At 44.7% G+C, this 18,413-nt stretch overlaps 3 protein-coding genes across 3 annotated transcripts in view; 2 read left to right on the forward strand and 1 right to left on the reverse strand.

Moving 5' to 3' along the window:
- Positions 1-426: 426 nt before the first annotated feature.
- Positions 427-5,564, forward strand: CZIB (CXXC motif containing zinc binding protein). The gene is made up of 8 exons (XM_063407066.1): positions 427-711; positions 1,007-1,090; positions 1,170-1,226; positions 1,937-2,018; positions 2,487-2,518; positions 2,948-3,025; positions 4,399-4,464; positions 5,244-5,564. The coding sequence occupies exons 1-8, from the start codon at positions 706-708 to the stop codon at positions 5,319-5,321; spliced, it is 483 nt and encodes a 160-aa protein (XP_063263136.1). The 5' UTR covers positions 427-705; the 3' UTR covers positions 5,322-5,564.
- A 140-nt stretch (positions 5,565-5,704) lies between these two features.
- CPT2 (carnitine palmitoyltransferase 2) lies at positions 5,705-12,668 on the reverse strand. The gene is made up of 5 exons (XM_063407064.1): positions 12,490-12,668; positions 11,656-11,736; positions 11,442-11,548; positions 8,571-9,875; positions 5,705-7,722 (listed from the first exon to the last, which is right to left on the reverse strand). The coding sequence occupies exons 1-5, from the start codon at positions 12,609-12,611 to the stop codon at positions 7,391-7,393; spliced, it is 1,947 nt and encodes a 648-aa protein (XP_063263134.1). The 5' UTR covers positions 12,612-12,668; the 3' UTR covers positions 5,705-7,390.
- A 1,516-nt stretch (positions 12,669-14,184) lies between these two features.
- Positions 14,185-18,413, forward strand: part of SLC1A7 (solute carrier family 1 member 7) — a 42,490-nt gene continuing 38,261 nt past the window's right edge. The window contains exons 1-2 of the mRNA XM_063407071.1: positions 14,185-14,325; positions 15,382-15,461. Of these exons, the coding sequence (XP_063263141.1) occupies positions 14,185-14,325; positions 15,382-15,461 (221 nt within the window). The remainder of the gene's footprint in view (positions 14,326-15,381; positions 15,462-18,413) is intronic.

Consider the following 18,413-nt stretch of genomic DNA (forward strand, 5'->3'; position numbering starts at 1 on the left):
GTGTCACTTCACTTGTATCACCCACACAAGTGTACTTCTCTGCGCAGTAATAGAAAAAGGAATGAAGCCAGGCTCTATGAAATTACACTTTTGCCAGCTGTCAAAGCAAACTTTTGTTAACATCCTGAGCTGGTATTCTGTTGGCCGGACAAGAACATAAGTGGTTACAGCAGACACACATTCCAGCCCGGGGATACCGCTTGCCTCTACAAACTAACAACCCAACAAGCCACCCAGGAGACATCCAGGATCTTCACTGATCGTCGTTCAGCTTCAGAGAAGCTAAAAAGCAACCTAGAATATATTTAGTTTAGTTCTAGCCTAGCAGATCTGTTGTGCGGCATTAGTAAAAGACTCTGTAACAGACTCTGAGGGTGGACTCCCATGGTAGTGCTGGCAAACCGCGCTTTTGCTTTCTCTTAACGTCTGTGTTCTCTAAGAAGACGCTGCGATGAAAAACAAAACAAAAAAACTAAACGTGATTACTTGACGTGTTTAAAACAGCGGTGCCTCCCGCTTTCCCTCCCCTGCCCAGAGGCACCTCCCGCCATCCCGCGCGGCGGGGCGGTGGCGGCCGCCATCTTGGCTGAGGGCAGACGCGGCTTCGCGCCGGCTCAGCCGGGCAGGGAGCGCGGGGCCGCCATCTTGGCTGAGGGCACGGCCGCGGGGAGCGGAGAGCAGGGAATTCCACAGAATCCCGGGGCCATGGGGGTACGTGAGAGCTCTGGCTGGAGCCCCGCGGGCCGTGGGGGGAGAGGGGAGCTCTGGCCGGAGCCCCGCGGGCCATGGGGGGAGAGGGGAGCTCTGGCCGGAGCCCCGCGGGCAGTGAGGGCACAGGGGAGCTCTGGCCGGAGCCCCGCCGGCCATGGGGGGGATAGGGGAGCTCTGGCCGGAGCCCCGCGGGCCATGGGGGGAGAGGGGAGCTCTGGCCGGAGCCCCGCGGGCCGTGGGGGCGAGGGGAGCCGGGCCGGCCGGGGCTGACGCCGCTCCGCCGCTTGCCTTGCAGAGGATCGGGCTGCAGCTCCGCGCCACGCTGGAGAACATCACCCGGCTGCGGGCCGAGGGCGAGGACTTCCGATGGTACCTCAAGGTACCCCGGGGCCGGGGCCGGGAGCGGCGCAGGTCCCTGATTATTGACAGCTTCCAACCTTCCGATTTGTGTTCTCCAGCTGAAATGTGGGAACTGCGGTGAAGTCTCGGAAAAGTGGCAGTACCTGCGGCTGATGGTGTGTGTGCCCCTCATAACCTACCTCTAAGCAAAAATGAAAACACAAACCTGCCTCTTACACACCTATCCGCATCAAGGATGTGACAGCTTACCCTCCACATGAGATCGTTTTTCAATAGCTATGTGCATTTAGAAAATTGTCATGTTCCATATTAAATAATTTGGAGACTGTTAATTGACAATTTGAATGGTTACCATTGGTAACCAAGTATTAATCTGTTTTTAAAAACACCTTTCTGTAAAAAAATAATTTAAAAAGACATTTTGAAGTAGTATTAAAATAAGGTTGTGCCTGTAGCATATTTCTCTGCTGACGGAATCATTTTGGAGAAGGTTAGGTAAATCAAGATGATTTAAGCATGCTAAATCAGCATTTGAAAGCTGAAAAAGCAGGATAAAATTTGTCAGGGATACTTGCCCTTAGCAATAATCATCCCTTTTTGGTGCATACAGCTGAATGGTAAAATATATTTTGTGGAATCAGTAGAGCATGTCTATATGGGTAAGACATAAATATCTATTATTCCCTATTGAAAGTCTAGAACAGATTCTTTGATAATTGCAGCTTGTTGAATTATTAATCTCTGTAGTTAAAAAAAATAAACTGCCTTGCTGCAGTATTTTTAAAAAGCTAAAGATCATTGTAAAAACGCCCTTACCTTTGCAGAGGTTTGCAGTGGTTCAAAATGTCTCTCTTGTGGATTTTAGGACAGTGCTCCCCTGAAGGGCGGCCGGGGAAGTGCCACGATGGTGCAGAAGTGCAAGCTGTGCTCCAGGGAGAACTCCATCGGTACGTGCTGGGGCGCTGGCCACGCAGCAGCTGTTTTACAGGTTATCTTTCAGTCCCCTTTTTTGCTTGACCCTGTTTGTAAAGAGCTTTCCCCAGGGATTTCTTCCCTTCTGCGCTGGTGCTTGAGCTCCCAACAGGCCCATTCTGGAGATCAGGTTCAGGAAGAGAGCAAGGCCTGGTGAGTCCAGGCTTCTGCACGAACAAAACTCATCTGTATTGTTATTTTACAAAAGCATGCTAATCTTTTTGCATTGGTATGGAAAAATGGTGCAGTGCAAACTTATCAGGAGAAAGGAGAAAAATTGAATTCTACCTTTTGAAGACCAGCTTCAGGAAATGCTTGCTGACTTTGTTTCTTTTGCTTTGTATAAGGAAATTGCTGTGAAAGAAGATCCTGGTGCTTGATTTGTGCTGAATAAAACTGAAGACACAGTGCCACTCACTTGTATACTTTTTGTTTTGTTTTAGAGATTTTAAGTCAGACAATCAAGCCTTACAATGTAAGTTTGTTTCCTCTTCTATGTAACAAGTGAAAGATAAACAAGCAGTAACAGTATTTTGAGGTTTTGTTTATCATCCTCCTTCAAGAACACAAAAAGCTGGTGTTGTCCCTGGACAGAAATTGACTTGTAGACTCCTGCACAGTCTCAAGTGTAGAATAATCTGATACTTTTCAAAAGCCAACACAGAATTGTATCACCCAAATTAGAGGTGATTATATAATGCCCTCTAGGTTTTCTTTTGAAGGCTTCCTCATGGCAGATTAAGAAATTTTAGTTAGTGACCACCTGTGAAATGAGCCCTAGGATTTTGCTCTCACCTGGGGCATCAGGAATGATAGTGCTGCCTTTAAAGCAATCCACTCCTAGCCTAATGCTTGTCACTGTCTCTATTAGATGGAAACTAATGGTTTTCTGACTCAATTACAGGCTGAAGACAGCGAGAAATTCAAAACAATTGTGGAGTTTGAATGCCGAGGTCTGGAACCAGTTGACTTTCAACCGCAGGTGAGTTCTTATTTGTGATTTGTTTCTGTTTTTAAAAGCACTTCTTCTAGAGTGATAAAATACACACTATTTGAAATGGTTCTGGTTACAGGCTAGTGCAAAGTACACCTCGAGGTTCAGAGTTAAAGGATTCTTCAGGGCCAGCCTGCAGTGACTCATCTCTTGTGCATGGTCATGCTCCATGCCACTTAACTCCCTGCTATAATTAACCTATTATTCCAGTCAGATTAGGTGTAAATAGACTGACAAATATAAACCTGTCTTATCCTTCTCTCAGACTGGGATGCTGTGCTAAGAAACAGCCCAGAAAAGCCAACCTACAACGAATTTGCTATAAATAGAATCTCCACTGCAGTGTGCCAGGGGGGTCTTTATTTTGGATGAACAGTTATTCCTTTGTTCCAGGATGGTTATTAGGTTATTCCTGCTTGAAAGCTTTGCTACTTAGGAACTTGCACTTTATGAATAATCTACGGGAAGACTACAAACTGTAGATGTTTATAGCTCTGCATTTTAGCTGCCAATTTTATCTACAGAACAAAGACTTTACAGCTGTAAAAAAGTTTTAATATTCTGAGTTGGGTGCACTTGACTAGAGAGTACCTGAATCCCTGAAGAGATATTTCAGTGAATTTTTGGATGCCGAAATTGGTAAATTAGATCTTTCTGATGAAATTACTTCTGCAGTTCAGAAGAGTTCTGCTGTTCCTATAGAAGATGAACCAGAGCATTTCCTAGCGCTGTCCTTTCTCCACTCCCTAAAAACAGCAGCAGTGATGGCAGTGAAGAACTGTCCTCTGTGAAATGCTTGTTTGAGATGCTAATCTGTTCACTCAGCCAGCTGATCCTCCTTACACATAAAGCTTGCTTGTCACTTGTGTACCTAAATCCAACACAAGCTGCTCCTTCTCTGGAGTGTTTTGCATTCTGACAATATTCAAGCTAGAACTGTTAATTTTCTTCCACATTTTCTATTACTTTCCTTGCAGTATATTATAAAGCTATTATACCTGTGTGGACTCTGAACATAAAACTGTTGGTAATAATTGGATGCTGCTACATCAACTTAGAAACTAAGGTTTAACATTATCTAGAATAGTTGAAAACACTTTTTTCTTGCTGGGAAAAATAGGGGAACAGTGTTGCATCATTTTACTCTGGTTGCTTGGATTGAATTTTCCCAATGCACAAGCAGAATCCCAACCTTATGCTAACCCTAACTAGGAAAGAGCTTGCCCACTCTTTCTGCCTATTTTAAAAACAATACAATACATTTTTGTGCTGAGATACTTTCTTCAAATGTTTCAATGATCATATATATTATTTTGTCAGTACAATGTAATTTAAAAAACTTTCTGCAAATGTGTTTGCAGGCAGGGTTTGCTGCTGAAGGTGCAGAATCTGGCACGCCTTTCAATGACATAAACTTGTCAGAAAAGGTATGTTGTCTTAGTTTCACTAGCAAAACTACTTCTCGAGCTTGTTTTCCCCATGTCATTAGTCCAAAATACACACCCTAGACTGGTTTTGCTCTTCCTGTAGCCACAGGAAGGCCACAGCTGGAGAGAGAAACTGAATCGAGTATGAACAACCAGCATTACTAACAGTGTCAGTTTAGAAGTATGGATTTGTTAACTTAGCAGCTGGCAAAGACTTCAGTCACTCAGGAATTCCAGAGAGCAAGAGCCTGGAATACCAAATAGCTGGGGTTATTCAAGTGGTGAGTTGATTTTCCTAGGAAGATCCACTGTCCTGTGCATAGAGAGGTTAAAGAGTAATACAGACACTGTCCTTCAAAGCTCAGAATAATGACACCAGCACTGCAAATCTTCCTTGGCTGTGAGCAGGAATCTCAAGGTCAAATCTGTTCCCTGGTATCCTACTTGGCAGGATCTGCTTGTCTGCTTACCCACCTGACTGGGGTATTGTAAATGATAGATAATCCTTTCACCTGCCATGGCTGCTGTTTGTCTGCCATGGGGACAGGCTGGGGACTGCACAGCAAAATAAACCCCAGCAATATATATATACATATGGATGACAACATTGAGACTGAAGCTCATTTAATTTCAGGATGGTGCTTTTGCTACTCTGTTAAAATTTTACTTTCTACACATATCTAAAACCCAAATTTTGAGTAATGTTTAGTTCCAATTTGAATTCCAGTCTGTGTGCATTTTGTCCTCTGTGACTAACACTGAAATCTTATTTCCTACAGGACTGGAATGACTATGATGAAAAAACAAAGGAATCTGTTGGAATCTATGAAGTTACCCATAAATTTGTAAAATGCTGAAGTTCATACCCCTAACAAACTACGACATGGTTATTGATGGAGGAGCTGTACACATCAGATATGCAGCTTCCGTGGGGTTACTTTTTTACATGGCTGCACCTCAGAAATGGAAACCTAAGGTCACAGAATCATTAAGGTTGGAAAAGACCTTCAAGATCGAGTTCAACCTTTCACCGACACCGCTGAGTTGTACTTTCTGTCCCCAGCATTCCCTAATAAAGTATTTCCCATGGAGCACTTGGACTGGCCTCAGTACAAACTGAAATAGTTCATATTGACTGAGCTGGGCCACATCCTTAATGCTGTGGGGTTTTGGAGTTACATGGTGGTGGTGGACTGTAGCTTAGCTAATGGATTGAGTAACTACTTACACAACTTCCAGCCTTAAAGGTTTTAATAGTTGGTCACCAGGAATTAGCCACATTTGATTCTCTAACTTAAGCAAATAAAGTCTTCCCACTCACCACTCCTATCATGAGGAAATGGCTACAAGCATTAGTGAAGGCACTGTGTTCACTGTTCAGGGAACAGCTACACCTTAAAGAAGCCTTCTGCCACTTCAGGTAAAGACTGAGGTGAGTTTCCTGAGAACACCAAAGCTTTTTACACAGTTACAATCCTCTGGAAAGCAAGTTATCTTTCCAAGCGTGTCATTAAGTAAACCTCATTTTTAGCTGAAGACAGACTTTGTACTCCTGGGGAGTGCACTCACAATCTTGCCAGCTGTTCTCATGTTTCAAAACAAAACAAAACAACCACACCAAACACCCCCCGCAAAAAAAAAAAAAAAAAAAAAAAAAAGCCCAGCCAACCTTTCGTGAATCTTATTCAGACTTTTGGTTTGATTATTGTTTCCTGATATGTTATTTCCTGCATCTTCCCAAATTACCACCTTCCTTTCTTTGTTTAAATGAACAAAAAAAAAAATCATGCCAAGTTTTAAAGTCAGTTTTAAAATACTGCTTTTCAGCTGCACACTAGAACAGCACATTACAGGAGCAAAGCCTTCAGGCTTACATATGAAAAGCCTCTCCCCTGCTAGAACTTTTATTTCATACTTCCAGGACAGGGTATTGCTTACACTTACTGTGCTAAATTAAAAAGACTCTGGGAGGACCTGGAAGCTTGAGATACCCAAAGGAAGAGCAAAGGGAAGTAGTTTCTGAGCCTCTGGGCCAGTGGGACATGAGCTGCACCACAGAAGCCAACACCACTGGGCAATTCAGCTCCACAGAAAGACTCGGCCTCCCAGAAAAAAAAAGAGTGGAAATCAAGAGGGTAAAAGGCAGGAATTCAAGGGCTACACACCAGGCAGAGTGCAGAATCCTTGCAGCAGTTTTCTTTCCAACCTTTGTAAGAAACATGAGCTATTGATAAAGGGTCTACCATGCTGAATGATTTAGATATGGCAATAAAAGGACTTTGTGGTTATTTATAGACAGCTTTATTAAAACACAGTCTTTTCCAGTCAGTTTAACAACCCAGTTGGTTGCTGCAGGTTACTTAAAGCCCCTCACTTCATTTTTTGTGTCTCTAAAAGCTGTTACAGGGGAAAGGCTTCAAGCAGTTGAGGCACAATCAGTTCTGATATTAATTCAAGTTTAAAGAGATAAGTGTGACAAGTTAGTAAGCAAGCTTACTGCAAGAGTGCAAATGGAACCACTCCTTCATGTTTAAAATTATTGCATGTATTTTTTTTAAAACCAAACAGTTCAAGAGTGGTATCACAGTACTTTAGTCTGTCCAAACACTCATGGAACAGGTGTTCCAAGTTCATTAACTCAATAAAAATACTTATTTTAGATTATGTGTTTTAAAAACACACGATCTATTAGTTAATTTGACATAGTTAATGTCTGTATTTCCTGAAATGCATTCAAAGTCTGTAATTGATTTCTTTAAAATAGATACAAATTTCCTAGAGAATCTAACAGTATCCAAGTTCAGTGAGGATACACAAACCCAATTAAGCTGGCCAATCTCAGCCATGCAGAACACTGATTAATATGTCAATTAGACATAATCTGCACCTTGTTCTGCAACTGCAAAACGTCCCAATGTCTTAATACCTAACTACTGATTTTCTTGCCCTTTAAAACATTAAAGATATCTTCTAATGACTTGTATATACACTGCAGGAACTCCTCACCATTCCTGGCTGGGTAAGAGGACACACTACAGCCTATCCAGTCATCCTGCACCTGATAGCCCAATCCAAAGCCATCGGGCACCACGGGCCCGAAGCCGCCCAGCTGCACGGCCGGGCTCACCAGGGTGCTGGTGGAGAGGATGTTGTGGTTGAGGCGGGCGTAGGCCTGGTCCTGGTAGAACTCGGGCAGCGCCACCCCCTTGGACAAGGCCAGGCAGCGCAGGCTGAAGAGATGCCGGTCAAAGCCCTGGCCTGTGGGGAAATAACAGCTGTGAGAGAGGTGCCTGGCTGTGGTGGGAAGGAAACTCACCTCAGCCACAAAAGAGGAGGGCTGGGGTTTATTTGTGTACTGGTAAGAAATATTTTTCAGACTTTCCATGCCCGTATCCTAGGAAAACGGGGCCTGCTTGTTTTACTGCAAGCCTCAACAGGATCAGGAGAGTACAAAAGTGCAGTGTTAACAGGCAATTTTAACATGTATCCGTCAATTCTTTGATTAACTATTTATCTGAACATAGACAAGTTATTTAATGCAGAAAAAGCCTATCCTAAAATGTATCAATCTGAAGAGAAAGAGCATCTTGCACCAGCAAAAGACAGCAAATTTTAGACTCTATGGGATAATATTCAACAGTAAGTTTTACTGCTGTCAATTTAAACACTTCTGGGAAGGACAGTTCAAAAGAAAGCGTTTAGAAAAATGCCAGGAGCAGCATGGCCAAAAAATTAGTTTGATTCGGAAGTTGTTAAAGCCTTTTTCCCCTGCAGAGTTAAGACAGTATCTCCTCAGACGTAAGCCAAAGTTCTTGTTCAACATGCACTAAGTATTTACGAAATCTTCAAATAGTCTAACTGTTCTAAGGACAAAAACTGAGGTATAAAAAATCTCTAACACATGAAAGGTGCTGTGGGAAGCACAGAGGGACTCATCTCTATCAAATGAGTAAGAATGAGGGAATACACTTTAAACTGCAGCCTTCTGCTACTGTTTTTGTCATTAGACCTCTATCAACATTAAATTATTTAGTTATAAGCATTTACAGCAACCCTAATAGACATTTTAGTGCAAAAGGAGGAGTGTTTGATGCACTCCTACTCACCCATAGCAGCCTCTTTGGTCAAACGGCCGTGGTACTTGGAGCACTCCACTATCAGACTCTGCAGCTCCCCCGTGCTGTGTTTGGAGAGCTCCTTGACAAAGGCCTCGGAGCATTTCTTTGTGTGCACAGAGGCGGGGCGAATGGTTTCCGTGCGGCCGTGCTTGAAGGCTGCGGTGCTGCAGGACTCGTAGGTGGCCACGGTCTGGTCGTACTGGCGGAGGAACGCCATCTGGAAGGCCAGCTGAGCCACGGCGTCCGGGCTCACCTTCTTCTGCTTCAGCAGCTCCTTGCCCCCTTCCTGGAACTGAATCATGTTAAGGGACAGCGATTCTACAGTGGCATCAAACTTCTGTTTGGCTTTGGTAATCCCCGCTTTTAAGGCATCGTTCAGCTTGAAGTCAAGTTTCTGCACTGCTCTGGAGGAGTCAACTGAGGCAGGCTGGGACTGGGGGCTGACGGCCGGGGTCTTGGTGCTGTCTTTGAAAACCTCATTCTGGAACCTGAGCACAGCCACACCATCTCCCCAGGAATGTTCAAAATTAATTCCTGCAGTGCCATCCTTAGTTATGATAAGATTAAAGGATTTGTCGTACCAGCGGTTTGCAGCATCTCCATGCAACATAGTGTGGGACAAGTGCACAAGGTCTTTAACAGGAAAATCATCTAAACTTAAACAAAACATGGCAGAGTCTACTTTTTGAAGAGCTTCTTCATTGCCATTCTCCAGCAGATTCTTCCTCAGCAATGCCCACGTGTCTCGGTTTTCACTGGTGAGGTAGCCAAGAGGGAAGGCCGGGGCCGGACTGTTGTCACTGAGGATGTATTTCAAGTGTGCTTGTATTTCTGAGGGTTTCAGCATGTTTCCATCTCTATCAATAACATCAAACACATAGAAATTTCCATTTCTCAACACTAACAAATGTTTTGCATTTTCATCTGTATAAAGCTCATCTTTGTTGAGCTTAGGAATCCGTGTAGAGTTGAAAAGCCTGAAGTACTGAGACATATCTAGGGGGTAAGCATTGACCATGTAGGCACCAAACCAAGAAATTGAAGAAGGCACAAATCGGATTATTTTTTTAAAGATCTCAGTGTCACTTTTTTCTGGATTGAGGTGAAAAACCTCTGGTTCCAAGTAACCAGCCCTGAAGGTCTTCATAAAACGTATGGCAGAAACAGTCATGTTTGTAGCTCGTATGAGCTGATCGTTGTATTCCGATTTTGGATCGGGATTAAAAGACATAAATGCATTAAAATTCAAAACAACAGGGTCACGTGCTTTGAGGTACATGTCAAACCAGGGACCTGAAAATTGAGAGTTGAGAAAGAGGTCAGAACAACAGCAGCTTCCTGAGTCAGACCAGAGGGTCGTGAATAAGCACAGAGTAAAGTGCCTTTAAACAAGACAAACGTGCAATAATTCACCCAAGGCTTCTCCAAACCCCCATTATGAAGAAGGATACTGTCAGCTAATCATAAAAATACTGAGTCTGGAATAATCCATGTCAAGGGGGTCCATGTCATTAGCAACAAGGGCCAAGTCCCTGTTTTCTTTATGGCTCAATGATGAACCTTAACTGCCAGGACATACAGCGCAGCTCCCCAGCTCTGTATTTTGGTCCACACCTCATATTTGGTCAGGTTCATGCCTTTACCTAAACTATTAATTTCTGCAACTCTCTGTCAACGAGTGCATCTTGCTGAGGTTGAACCTTCTACCTGGATTTTAAGAAGGGCAACAGGTAATTCCAGCGGCTGAGGTGCAACTTTAATTACAGGTTCTTACACGTAAGTAAGTAACACTCATCTACAGTTTTAAAACCACATCTGTCATCAACATGTAGCCTCTTAATCCCAGACTTGAAAGTCCAGGGCAGAGACAACTCCACATACTTTCAGAAATCAATTTCAAGTGGAACAGGTCTTTTATGAAGCATAAAGAAGAAAAATTACTGAACAAAAAGCAATACAGACACCCCACCATTCATAGACAAAAAGCAGCATACTGGTTAGCACTGATGAACAACATAAAGCCATCACTTAAAACCCAAGATGTTGTTCAAAGTGAATGGAAAGTAAAATACAACAAAGCAACCAGCAGTTTTTGTGAAATAATCTGGTATTCTCTACAGACTGGCAGCTAACACCTTATCAGGCAGTCTGAACAGACAGCAAAGACAGAAATTAACTCACTGGGCAACATGGAAACTTCTACTTCCATAGGTATTTGATTATTTCCATCTCTGCTGCTACCCAATACTTTCATGAGCAGACACTTGCACGTTGAAGCAGTAACAAAGCAGAATAATCAAAAGTATATATATATACACACATATATACTCTCCCTCTCCTGATTTGTTTCTATTTATTCTCATTTTCCTGTTTCTGTCACCCCTTTTCTTTGGCTCTTTAAAAGAACATAGTTTTGTAGTTTTAAGGGCTTTTAAGTCCTGAGTACTGACCACTTCTGCCTCCCAAAATTACTTATACTCTGTGACCCCTCCCCTCCCTCAAAGTTTAGTTTTCTTGCTAAATAACATGGAATTATTTGGAAATCATTACTTCAGTTTCCTTAAGGGAAGTGGTAGACAAGCTCCTCTTTACCTAAACCCTAAAAACTCATGAAAAAATACCATTGTTCCAGTACCCATCTACCCAGAATTCTGGTTGAATAAATGAAGTTAGATAATGAGCATTCTTCTTTCTACCAGCCTCTGAAATTGCTCAAATACAGCCACAGAGAGTGTTCGCAGCAGGTTATTGCAAGTGTCTGGGCTATTTAAAGCTTCAGCCTATTACATTTATGGCATTATGAGCAGTTGTGAAGTATGATGATCTACAGAGGTGTCCTACACCCAGAGGCCAACATACCTGTAATGTAACTTGTATGCTTGTTCTGATTGTCTTGAGCAACCAGCTGCTCATGCAGCTCTCTTCCAATCCCCTTTTCAAAGGCATGAGCAAGTTCTTCAGTTTTCCTACAACAATCAAGAAAAGAGGCAAAATGCTGTCACAAGTCACAGTTTTTATACTAACACTTGGCTCTGAAGCAGAACATGACACTGCAATGTGTGTTTGTCCATACCTGAACTGGTCATCATTTAAAAGCGGTTTCTGGGCATTCAGGTATCTCGTAATTGTATCTTCTAGCTTGGGAACTGGCAGTCTGAAGGACGGGGAACACAGAAATGTGCACTTGATGAGCAAGAGTATGGATGATGTATGAAGGTATGTGTTTCTTACAGTCATCTCTTTACCTCCTTGCTTCTATAGCCTTCCTTATACTATTATATATACTATACATACAGATATATACACACACTATACTGTATATACTATTATATTATCTATACATTTGGGTAATACTTATGCACATTATTCAAATGCCTCATAAGTTTCTTGTGGAATAAGGGACGCAAGGGAACTAGAAGGGCACCAGTCAGCACACCATCATGTTCTTGGGAAATAAGGCAGAAAACCGAACTGACTGTCATTTTACAAAGGTAAACAAGGTGCAGTGACGGGAGCTAATCCCTTACAGGAAACACAGTGACGGGACCACTGCTAGGAGAGGCAGCTCTGCAGAAGGAACAGTTCGGCTGCCAGCCCTGCTCGGGCCTCCCCCTCAGCTGAGTGCTGGACACCTTTCTCACAAATTTCCTCTTCAGTATCTTTGTCAACTTCTCCGAGCCTGAGTTTTGTTTCCTGTGGCACAGTCCCGTTACACTCACGGGGTTTCATTAGCAGGTTTGTAGTGGGTCACACCGGCACCGGGACAGCCGAACCCGCTCCGCTGCACTCGGCGGGGAGCGCGCACAGAGCGAGCCGCGCACCGCGGGCGTTCCCTCTGCCCTCTCCTCACAGCGGACACCCCGCGCCGCCCCTGCCCGCGTCCCCGGAGCGGCGGGCCCCGCCGTACCTGGGCAGGCTCTTCTGGTAGTGCATGGTGGGCACGATGCTGCGGTGCAGGAACTCGGCGGCGCCCGCGCCGCTATAGCCGCGCCGCCCCGGGGCCGCCCTCAGCAGCTGCCGCGCCGCCATGATGCGCGTCAGGCCCGCGCTGAGCCCCGCCCGCCGCCGCTCCCGGGGGCCACGCCCACATCCAGGCCACCGCCCCTCCCTTGGCCACGCCCACATCCAGGGGCCCCCGCCTCCCGCCTCTCCCTTGGCCACGCCCACCCCTAGGGACCACGCCCTTTGCCAGTCCCTTGGACACGCCCACCTCCCGGGCCCCGCCCACCGCCCCTCCCCGGCCCCGGGAACGAACGGGAAACGCGAGGCGTTTTTCTGTCGTTCCATTCCAAAAGTCACTTTTATACGTGCTGCTAAGGTAGCAAAGTTACCAGGGTGTTGGGACGGCTCAGCATCAGTCCTCTTACATACACGCTAATAAAAGGTTTTGGTTCATTAATAAAATTTTCTGCAATTTTCTTGGTTTTCTGCAATCCTTTTCTTTTTGCTTTATGTTCAAAATACACATTCCACATATTTTTTCTTTTATTCCCCTCCCCCTGGGTTTTTTTTTTTGTGTGTATCCATGTGTCCTACCGACTACACAGGATTTGGATTCTGCCCCCAAAAAGAACAGTTTAATCTCTCCTGAGGTTTTTTCACTCATACATGAGCACTTAACAACAAATACTTTATCACGGTATAAAATGTAATATTGTTAACACAAAACCTTGTAGTACTGTGGGGAATATTTTCCATAAAAACACTGAATAATCTTAGAATATACCAGAAACTACAGAAATGCTTTCATAAGAAAGCATGGCATGAGAATGGTTCTGGTGGTGTATTTTTATCAGACACTCACTAGCATAAAAACCAGCATTGGGACTGAATGCGGACACAGCAAAGGAAAGGAAAGCAATCCCTGTGGCTTAGTCTGATAATCCTCTGAAAGTAAATTGGCCCTACTCTAATCAACATAGTGGTTGGAAGAAAAGTGAAATCATTTCACTTCCAAGATAACAAATGCCCAGTGACAGAAGGTGTCCTTGCATGTTCCAGTCTGTGGCTATTTCCTGTTCCATGCGTGTCTCTCATGCTGCTCATTCATGCTTTTTTTTGGCAATGAAAACAAAAACCCCAAGCCTGCTTTAATTAATGAAGCGCAGTTTCACCTAGCTTGCCCTGCTGTGATAGTCCTGTTCAAAATGTCACCTGCTCTGCCCTTTTGGAGAACTGCTCTGTTCTCTGTTGGAACGTGGGCTGGCAGGGTTCCCTCTCTGGGTTTGGGGGTCCAGACCCCAAACTGGGGAGCCTGAGGGATGCATCTCCTTCCCCCCCGGAGTGTCACTTTGTTTTGAACTAGTCTTGTTTTAGAAATACTACTGCATTCTGTTCTAATTTTCCAGAGCTCCCTAATCTTCTTCCAGGCTCTTAATGATGTAGTTGATAATAGGATTGCTGGTATTAATTTGGAACAATAATGCCAGCTGCTAGCTTGGTGGCTATTGGCAGAGGGGTGACCTTGCAGGTCAGCTAAGCAGAACTGGAAGTGCTTTGATCTGATCTGTCCAGAGCCAGATCTGTGCACCCGGACAAGAGGAGCGAGTGAATTCTCTCCCCATGGGATGCTGATTCTCCTCCGAAGCGCAGGGAGGACAGCATGGCAGTGGCCCTGGACGCAATCCTCGCTCGGATCAAGGATGTTTGTAAAAGGAATGGTTTGCTCATCCTCTCGGTGCTGTCCGTCACCATCGGCTGCCTCCTGGGCTTCTTCCTGAGGACGCGGCGGCTCTCGCAGCAGGTAAGAGCGGCTCTGCACGGGAAATGCCACACTTACATAACAAAAGACATCGGGACCCGGGGGAACTGCAGGGTGGCCTTGTGAGGGTAAAAGTCGCGTGAATCTGTTTGCTAATATTGTTTCATTTCATGTTTGTCAATCTACGCTGTTCTTGGGTCTCTTCACACATTCCAAAGAACAGGTTAGCAAAGGGTTCTGGTCTCTCAGACACCTGCTAAGCGTGACAGAGGCACAGTAGAATGTTGCAGGTATGGATAATAATAGTGGACATTTAAGCCAGATGGAATGTAGCATTTAATATAGGCCTGCAGAAACTGGTAGTGCAATATATTGCATTTTATACTATTTTGGAACACATATAGCTAAAGAAAACTGGGAATATTTTTCAGCATCAGATACACAAGGTGCAGATGTTTATATTACGCTAATCGTGTTTCATATTAATAAATTTGAGGTTCCCATCATTAGCAGAACATGTTACTGAAGGCACTTGGGGAATTCTCCCCCAGTATACTTTAACTAAGCCCTTTGCTGGTGCTCATTTCTGCTGTATCAGTCAGACAGACTAGACAGCAACATGAATTAATAAATGCACTGTCTGAGCACAAAATAGTAATCTCAGTTTAAAAATAAGGCATCTAGTAAATGCAACTAAATTCAACCAATTCTGTCTTCTGGTACTGCAAACCACTGTCTGTCTGAACATCATTTGTGTCCAAGCCATAGCTTCAAACACACCTAGAAAAACAGACAAAATGCAGAATGGAGAGACTATTCAGGGCAACTGGGTAACAGCAGTCTCCAAGAGATGGCACATTTCATTTTTGTCTTCTCTTGTAAAGGAACAAACAATACAGTGTGTTTACTGAATAAGAACACATTATGTAATCTAATTGATTTTAAAATTACCTTTTAAAGCCTGCTATCTTTGCCACCTTATCTTTGCAGCAAAGGTGCAGATTTTAGCAATGTTATCTGATGCACAGCTCTAGCAGCACTTGTGAAGACAGTCAGTCTTTAGCTTAAAATAATAAGTATGTCTCCGTGTATTTGCAGGAAATTAGTTACTTCCAGTTTCCTGGTGAGTTACTGATGAGGATGCTGAAAATGCTGATTCTCCCTCTGGTTGTCTCAAGGTAAGTGAAGACAATGATTATTCCAATAACTTTTGAAGTTTCCTAAATGAGATTTGTCATCACGATGGTTTACTTGTGACTGAATAAGTGACAGTGCCAGAGGCATCTCTGCTGCTGTACATTGATATTTATAGTAGAGACATAAACACGTTTTAATTGATAGGATCACTTCTGCCATATATCACTTCTACCTCATATAGGTATTATTTGCTTTAAAATTAACGTGTTGGGGGGTTTTAAATTTGTTTTCTTTCCCCCTTGTAATGGGAGAATGTTTTCCTTCAAGCTACTTAGAAGTTAAATATATGGAATAAATAACCCACCTTATCAAAAAGCCTGCCTTAAGTCTAAGCAATTGAAATAATACAAAATGAAATAATAAAAAATACGATGAAAAAGCACAGTTAATTCATAGTGTCCTGCAGTATTTTGAGGTGTGCTGTAGTACGATAAATATTGAAAAAACTTGTGTCTCCAGTGAACTAATAATATAGGGCTGGCTTTGGCTGGAAGTGAAAGTGATTTCTTCATTCATTAAAGGTGGAGCCTCTAGCGGTGGCACTTTATTGGTAGCAGAATTAATGATCTCAGTGCTGGTACAGGCTGGTGAAGGCAGCTGCCTTTTCAGTGTGAGGGTGTAACAGGGCAGGCTTTTCTCTAAGTTTGCCTGTCTTCCCCACTGACTGCAGTCACAAAAACACACCAGCTGGATGGCCAAAAACTCTCATGTGCCCAAGGCTGAGAGGTAATTAAAGAGATGGAAAGTAATGAAGCTAACTTAACCAGAGCCGAGGAAAAATTACTGCAATATTTGGTTCCAGTTCTGGAACCTAATTCATACACCAAGACCTCATCTTCCACTTTGAGAAAAACACAAGTTTCTAGTGTTCGGATCACTGACAGAAAATGAACATGATTAACAGCAATAATTTTCTTTTTAAATCATATATCATCTCTTCAATGTACAGTTTCTTGATTTCCTGAACTTTGTTCCTGCTCCTGGAATTGCTCTATCCCAGAGCTCCTGCACCTATTTCTGATGTCTCCTGTCATCTGTGGTCTTCTTTCTTTTCCCACAGACGGAAAAATCTTGGAAAAGCAACCAGCACCCACTAGCATGTCAGTCTGAGCCCTGCATGAGCTTTTGTTGAGGCATGGGCCTTCATTAGGGGTGTGGGTTGATATTATTTCAGTTGTCTGGTTACACAAACAAACTTCATAGCATCATAGAACAACTCTGAAATAAGTATATATTTATTGCACTCACCCTCTGCCTGAGGTTTAGCCCTGCTCATACCTATTTAATGTCCCCTGTGTGCAGAGTTTCCTTTTCTCAGCTGTGAGAACTGGTACCTACACACGATGAACTTCTGTTGGCAAGATAAAGAAAATGGAAAATAGTTGACAGTTCGTGTCTGCCCAAGGGATACTCAGTACTGGAACCTTACAGGACCAAATTTTAGAGCCTGTAGTTACTCGATGTGCACTGCTTCCTTTATGTGTAAACACAGGATGCTGCTGTTAGACATGGGAATGGAAATAAGAGAGAAGCTTAAAAGAGCTTGAAGAGAATAGGAGCCAAATCTGACTTCGTAGTTACACATTTAGAAACTGCCCAAGCTCTTACTGCAGCTGGACAAGATGTCCTCAACAAGCCTGAAGGATCAGCTGCAGAAGCTCTGAAGTTCCCCGATTCTCTTTGCCACAGAGGCTTCCATCCTTGTTTGACAGGGACAATGCAAATAGTGTATTTAACTCCTTATATATAAAATGTTTCATCCTTCAGCTCCTCTCAGGTTTTCCAGCAGGCACGCGCACAGGTGCCCGTCCATCCTGCCCTGAGCTCTGTTTTTCAAACCCCTCAGGCAGATCCCGCTGCTCAGGTTTGTCAAACGCCCGTTCCTTGTCCCTCCGGCATTCCCGGGGCGCCAAGAAGAACCACAGCCTCGGGCTGCGATTCCCTGCAATGTCCCCTGCGGCCACCGGGCGGCTCTGCCGGGACACCGCGGGGCCGCGCCTCGCTCCCCGCGCCCGATCCTCCCGCCATCCCGGGGATTGCCGGTGTCACTGCCCGTGTTCCCGCATCCTGGGGATTGCCGGTGTCACTGCCCGTGTTCCCACATCCCGGGGATTGATGGTGTCTCTGCCCGGGTTCCCGCATCCCGGGATTGCCATTGCCCGTGTTCCCGCATCCCGGGGATTGTCGGTGTCACCGTCCGTGTTCCCGCATCCCGGGATTGCCGGTGTCACTGCCCGTGTTCCCGCATCCTGGGGATTGCCGGTGTCACTGCCCGTGTTCCCGCATCCCGGGGATTGCCGGTGTCACCGTCCGTGTTCCCGCATCCCGGGGATTGCCGGTGTCACTGCCCGTGTTCCCGCATCCCGGGGATTGCCGGTGTCACCGTCCGTGTTCCCGCATCCCGGGGATTGCCGGTGTCACTGCCCGTGTTCCCGCATCCTGGGGATTGCCGGTGTCACTGACCGTGTTCCCGCATCCCGGGGATTGCCGGTGTCACCGTCCGTGTTCCCGCCATCCCGGGGATTGCCGGTGTCACTGCCCGTGTTCCCGCATCCCGGGGATTGATGGTGTCTCTGCCCGGGTTCCCGCATCCCGGCATTGTCATTGCCCGTGTTCCCGCATCCCGGGGATTGTCGGTGTCACCGTCCGTGTTCCCGCATCCCGGGATTGCCGGTGCCACTCCCTATCCAGAAGATAATAAACCTTCCACTTTCTCTCACTGTGGTTAGTATAAGCTTCCACAGACACACACACTTACGGGATTCCTTCACCTGTTCCCAGGACAAGTTGTAAGATACTGTGCATCCCTCGAGTTTCTCACTTCTTAAATGCTTGAAGTAATCCAATCTGATCTCGATGTCTTTGTGCTCTGCACGATACAAATGACTGGGAAAGGAACAAAAACTCAACTTTCCCTTTAATATCTTCTCCCG

The sequence above is a fragment of the Prinia subflava genome, chromosome 10 (assembly GCF_021018805.1).
Source record: "Prinia subflava isolate CZ2003 ecotype Zambia chromosome 10, Cam_Psub_1.2, whole genome shotgun sequence".
Taxonomy (NCBI): Eukaryota; Metazoa; Chordata; class Aves; order Passeriformes; family Cisticolidae; genus Prinia; species Prinia subflava.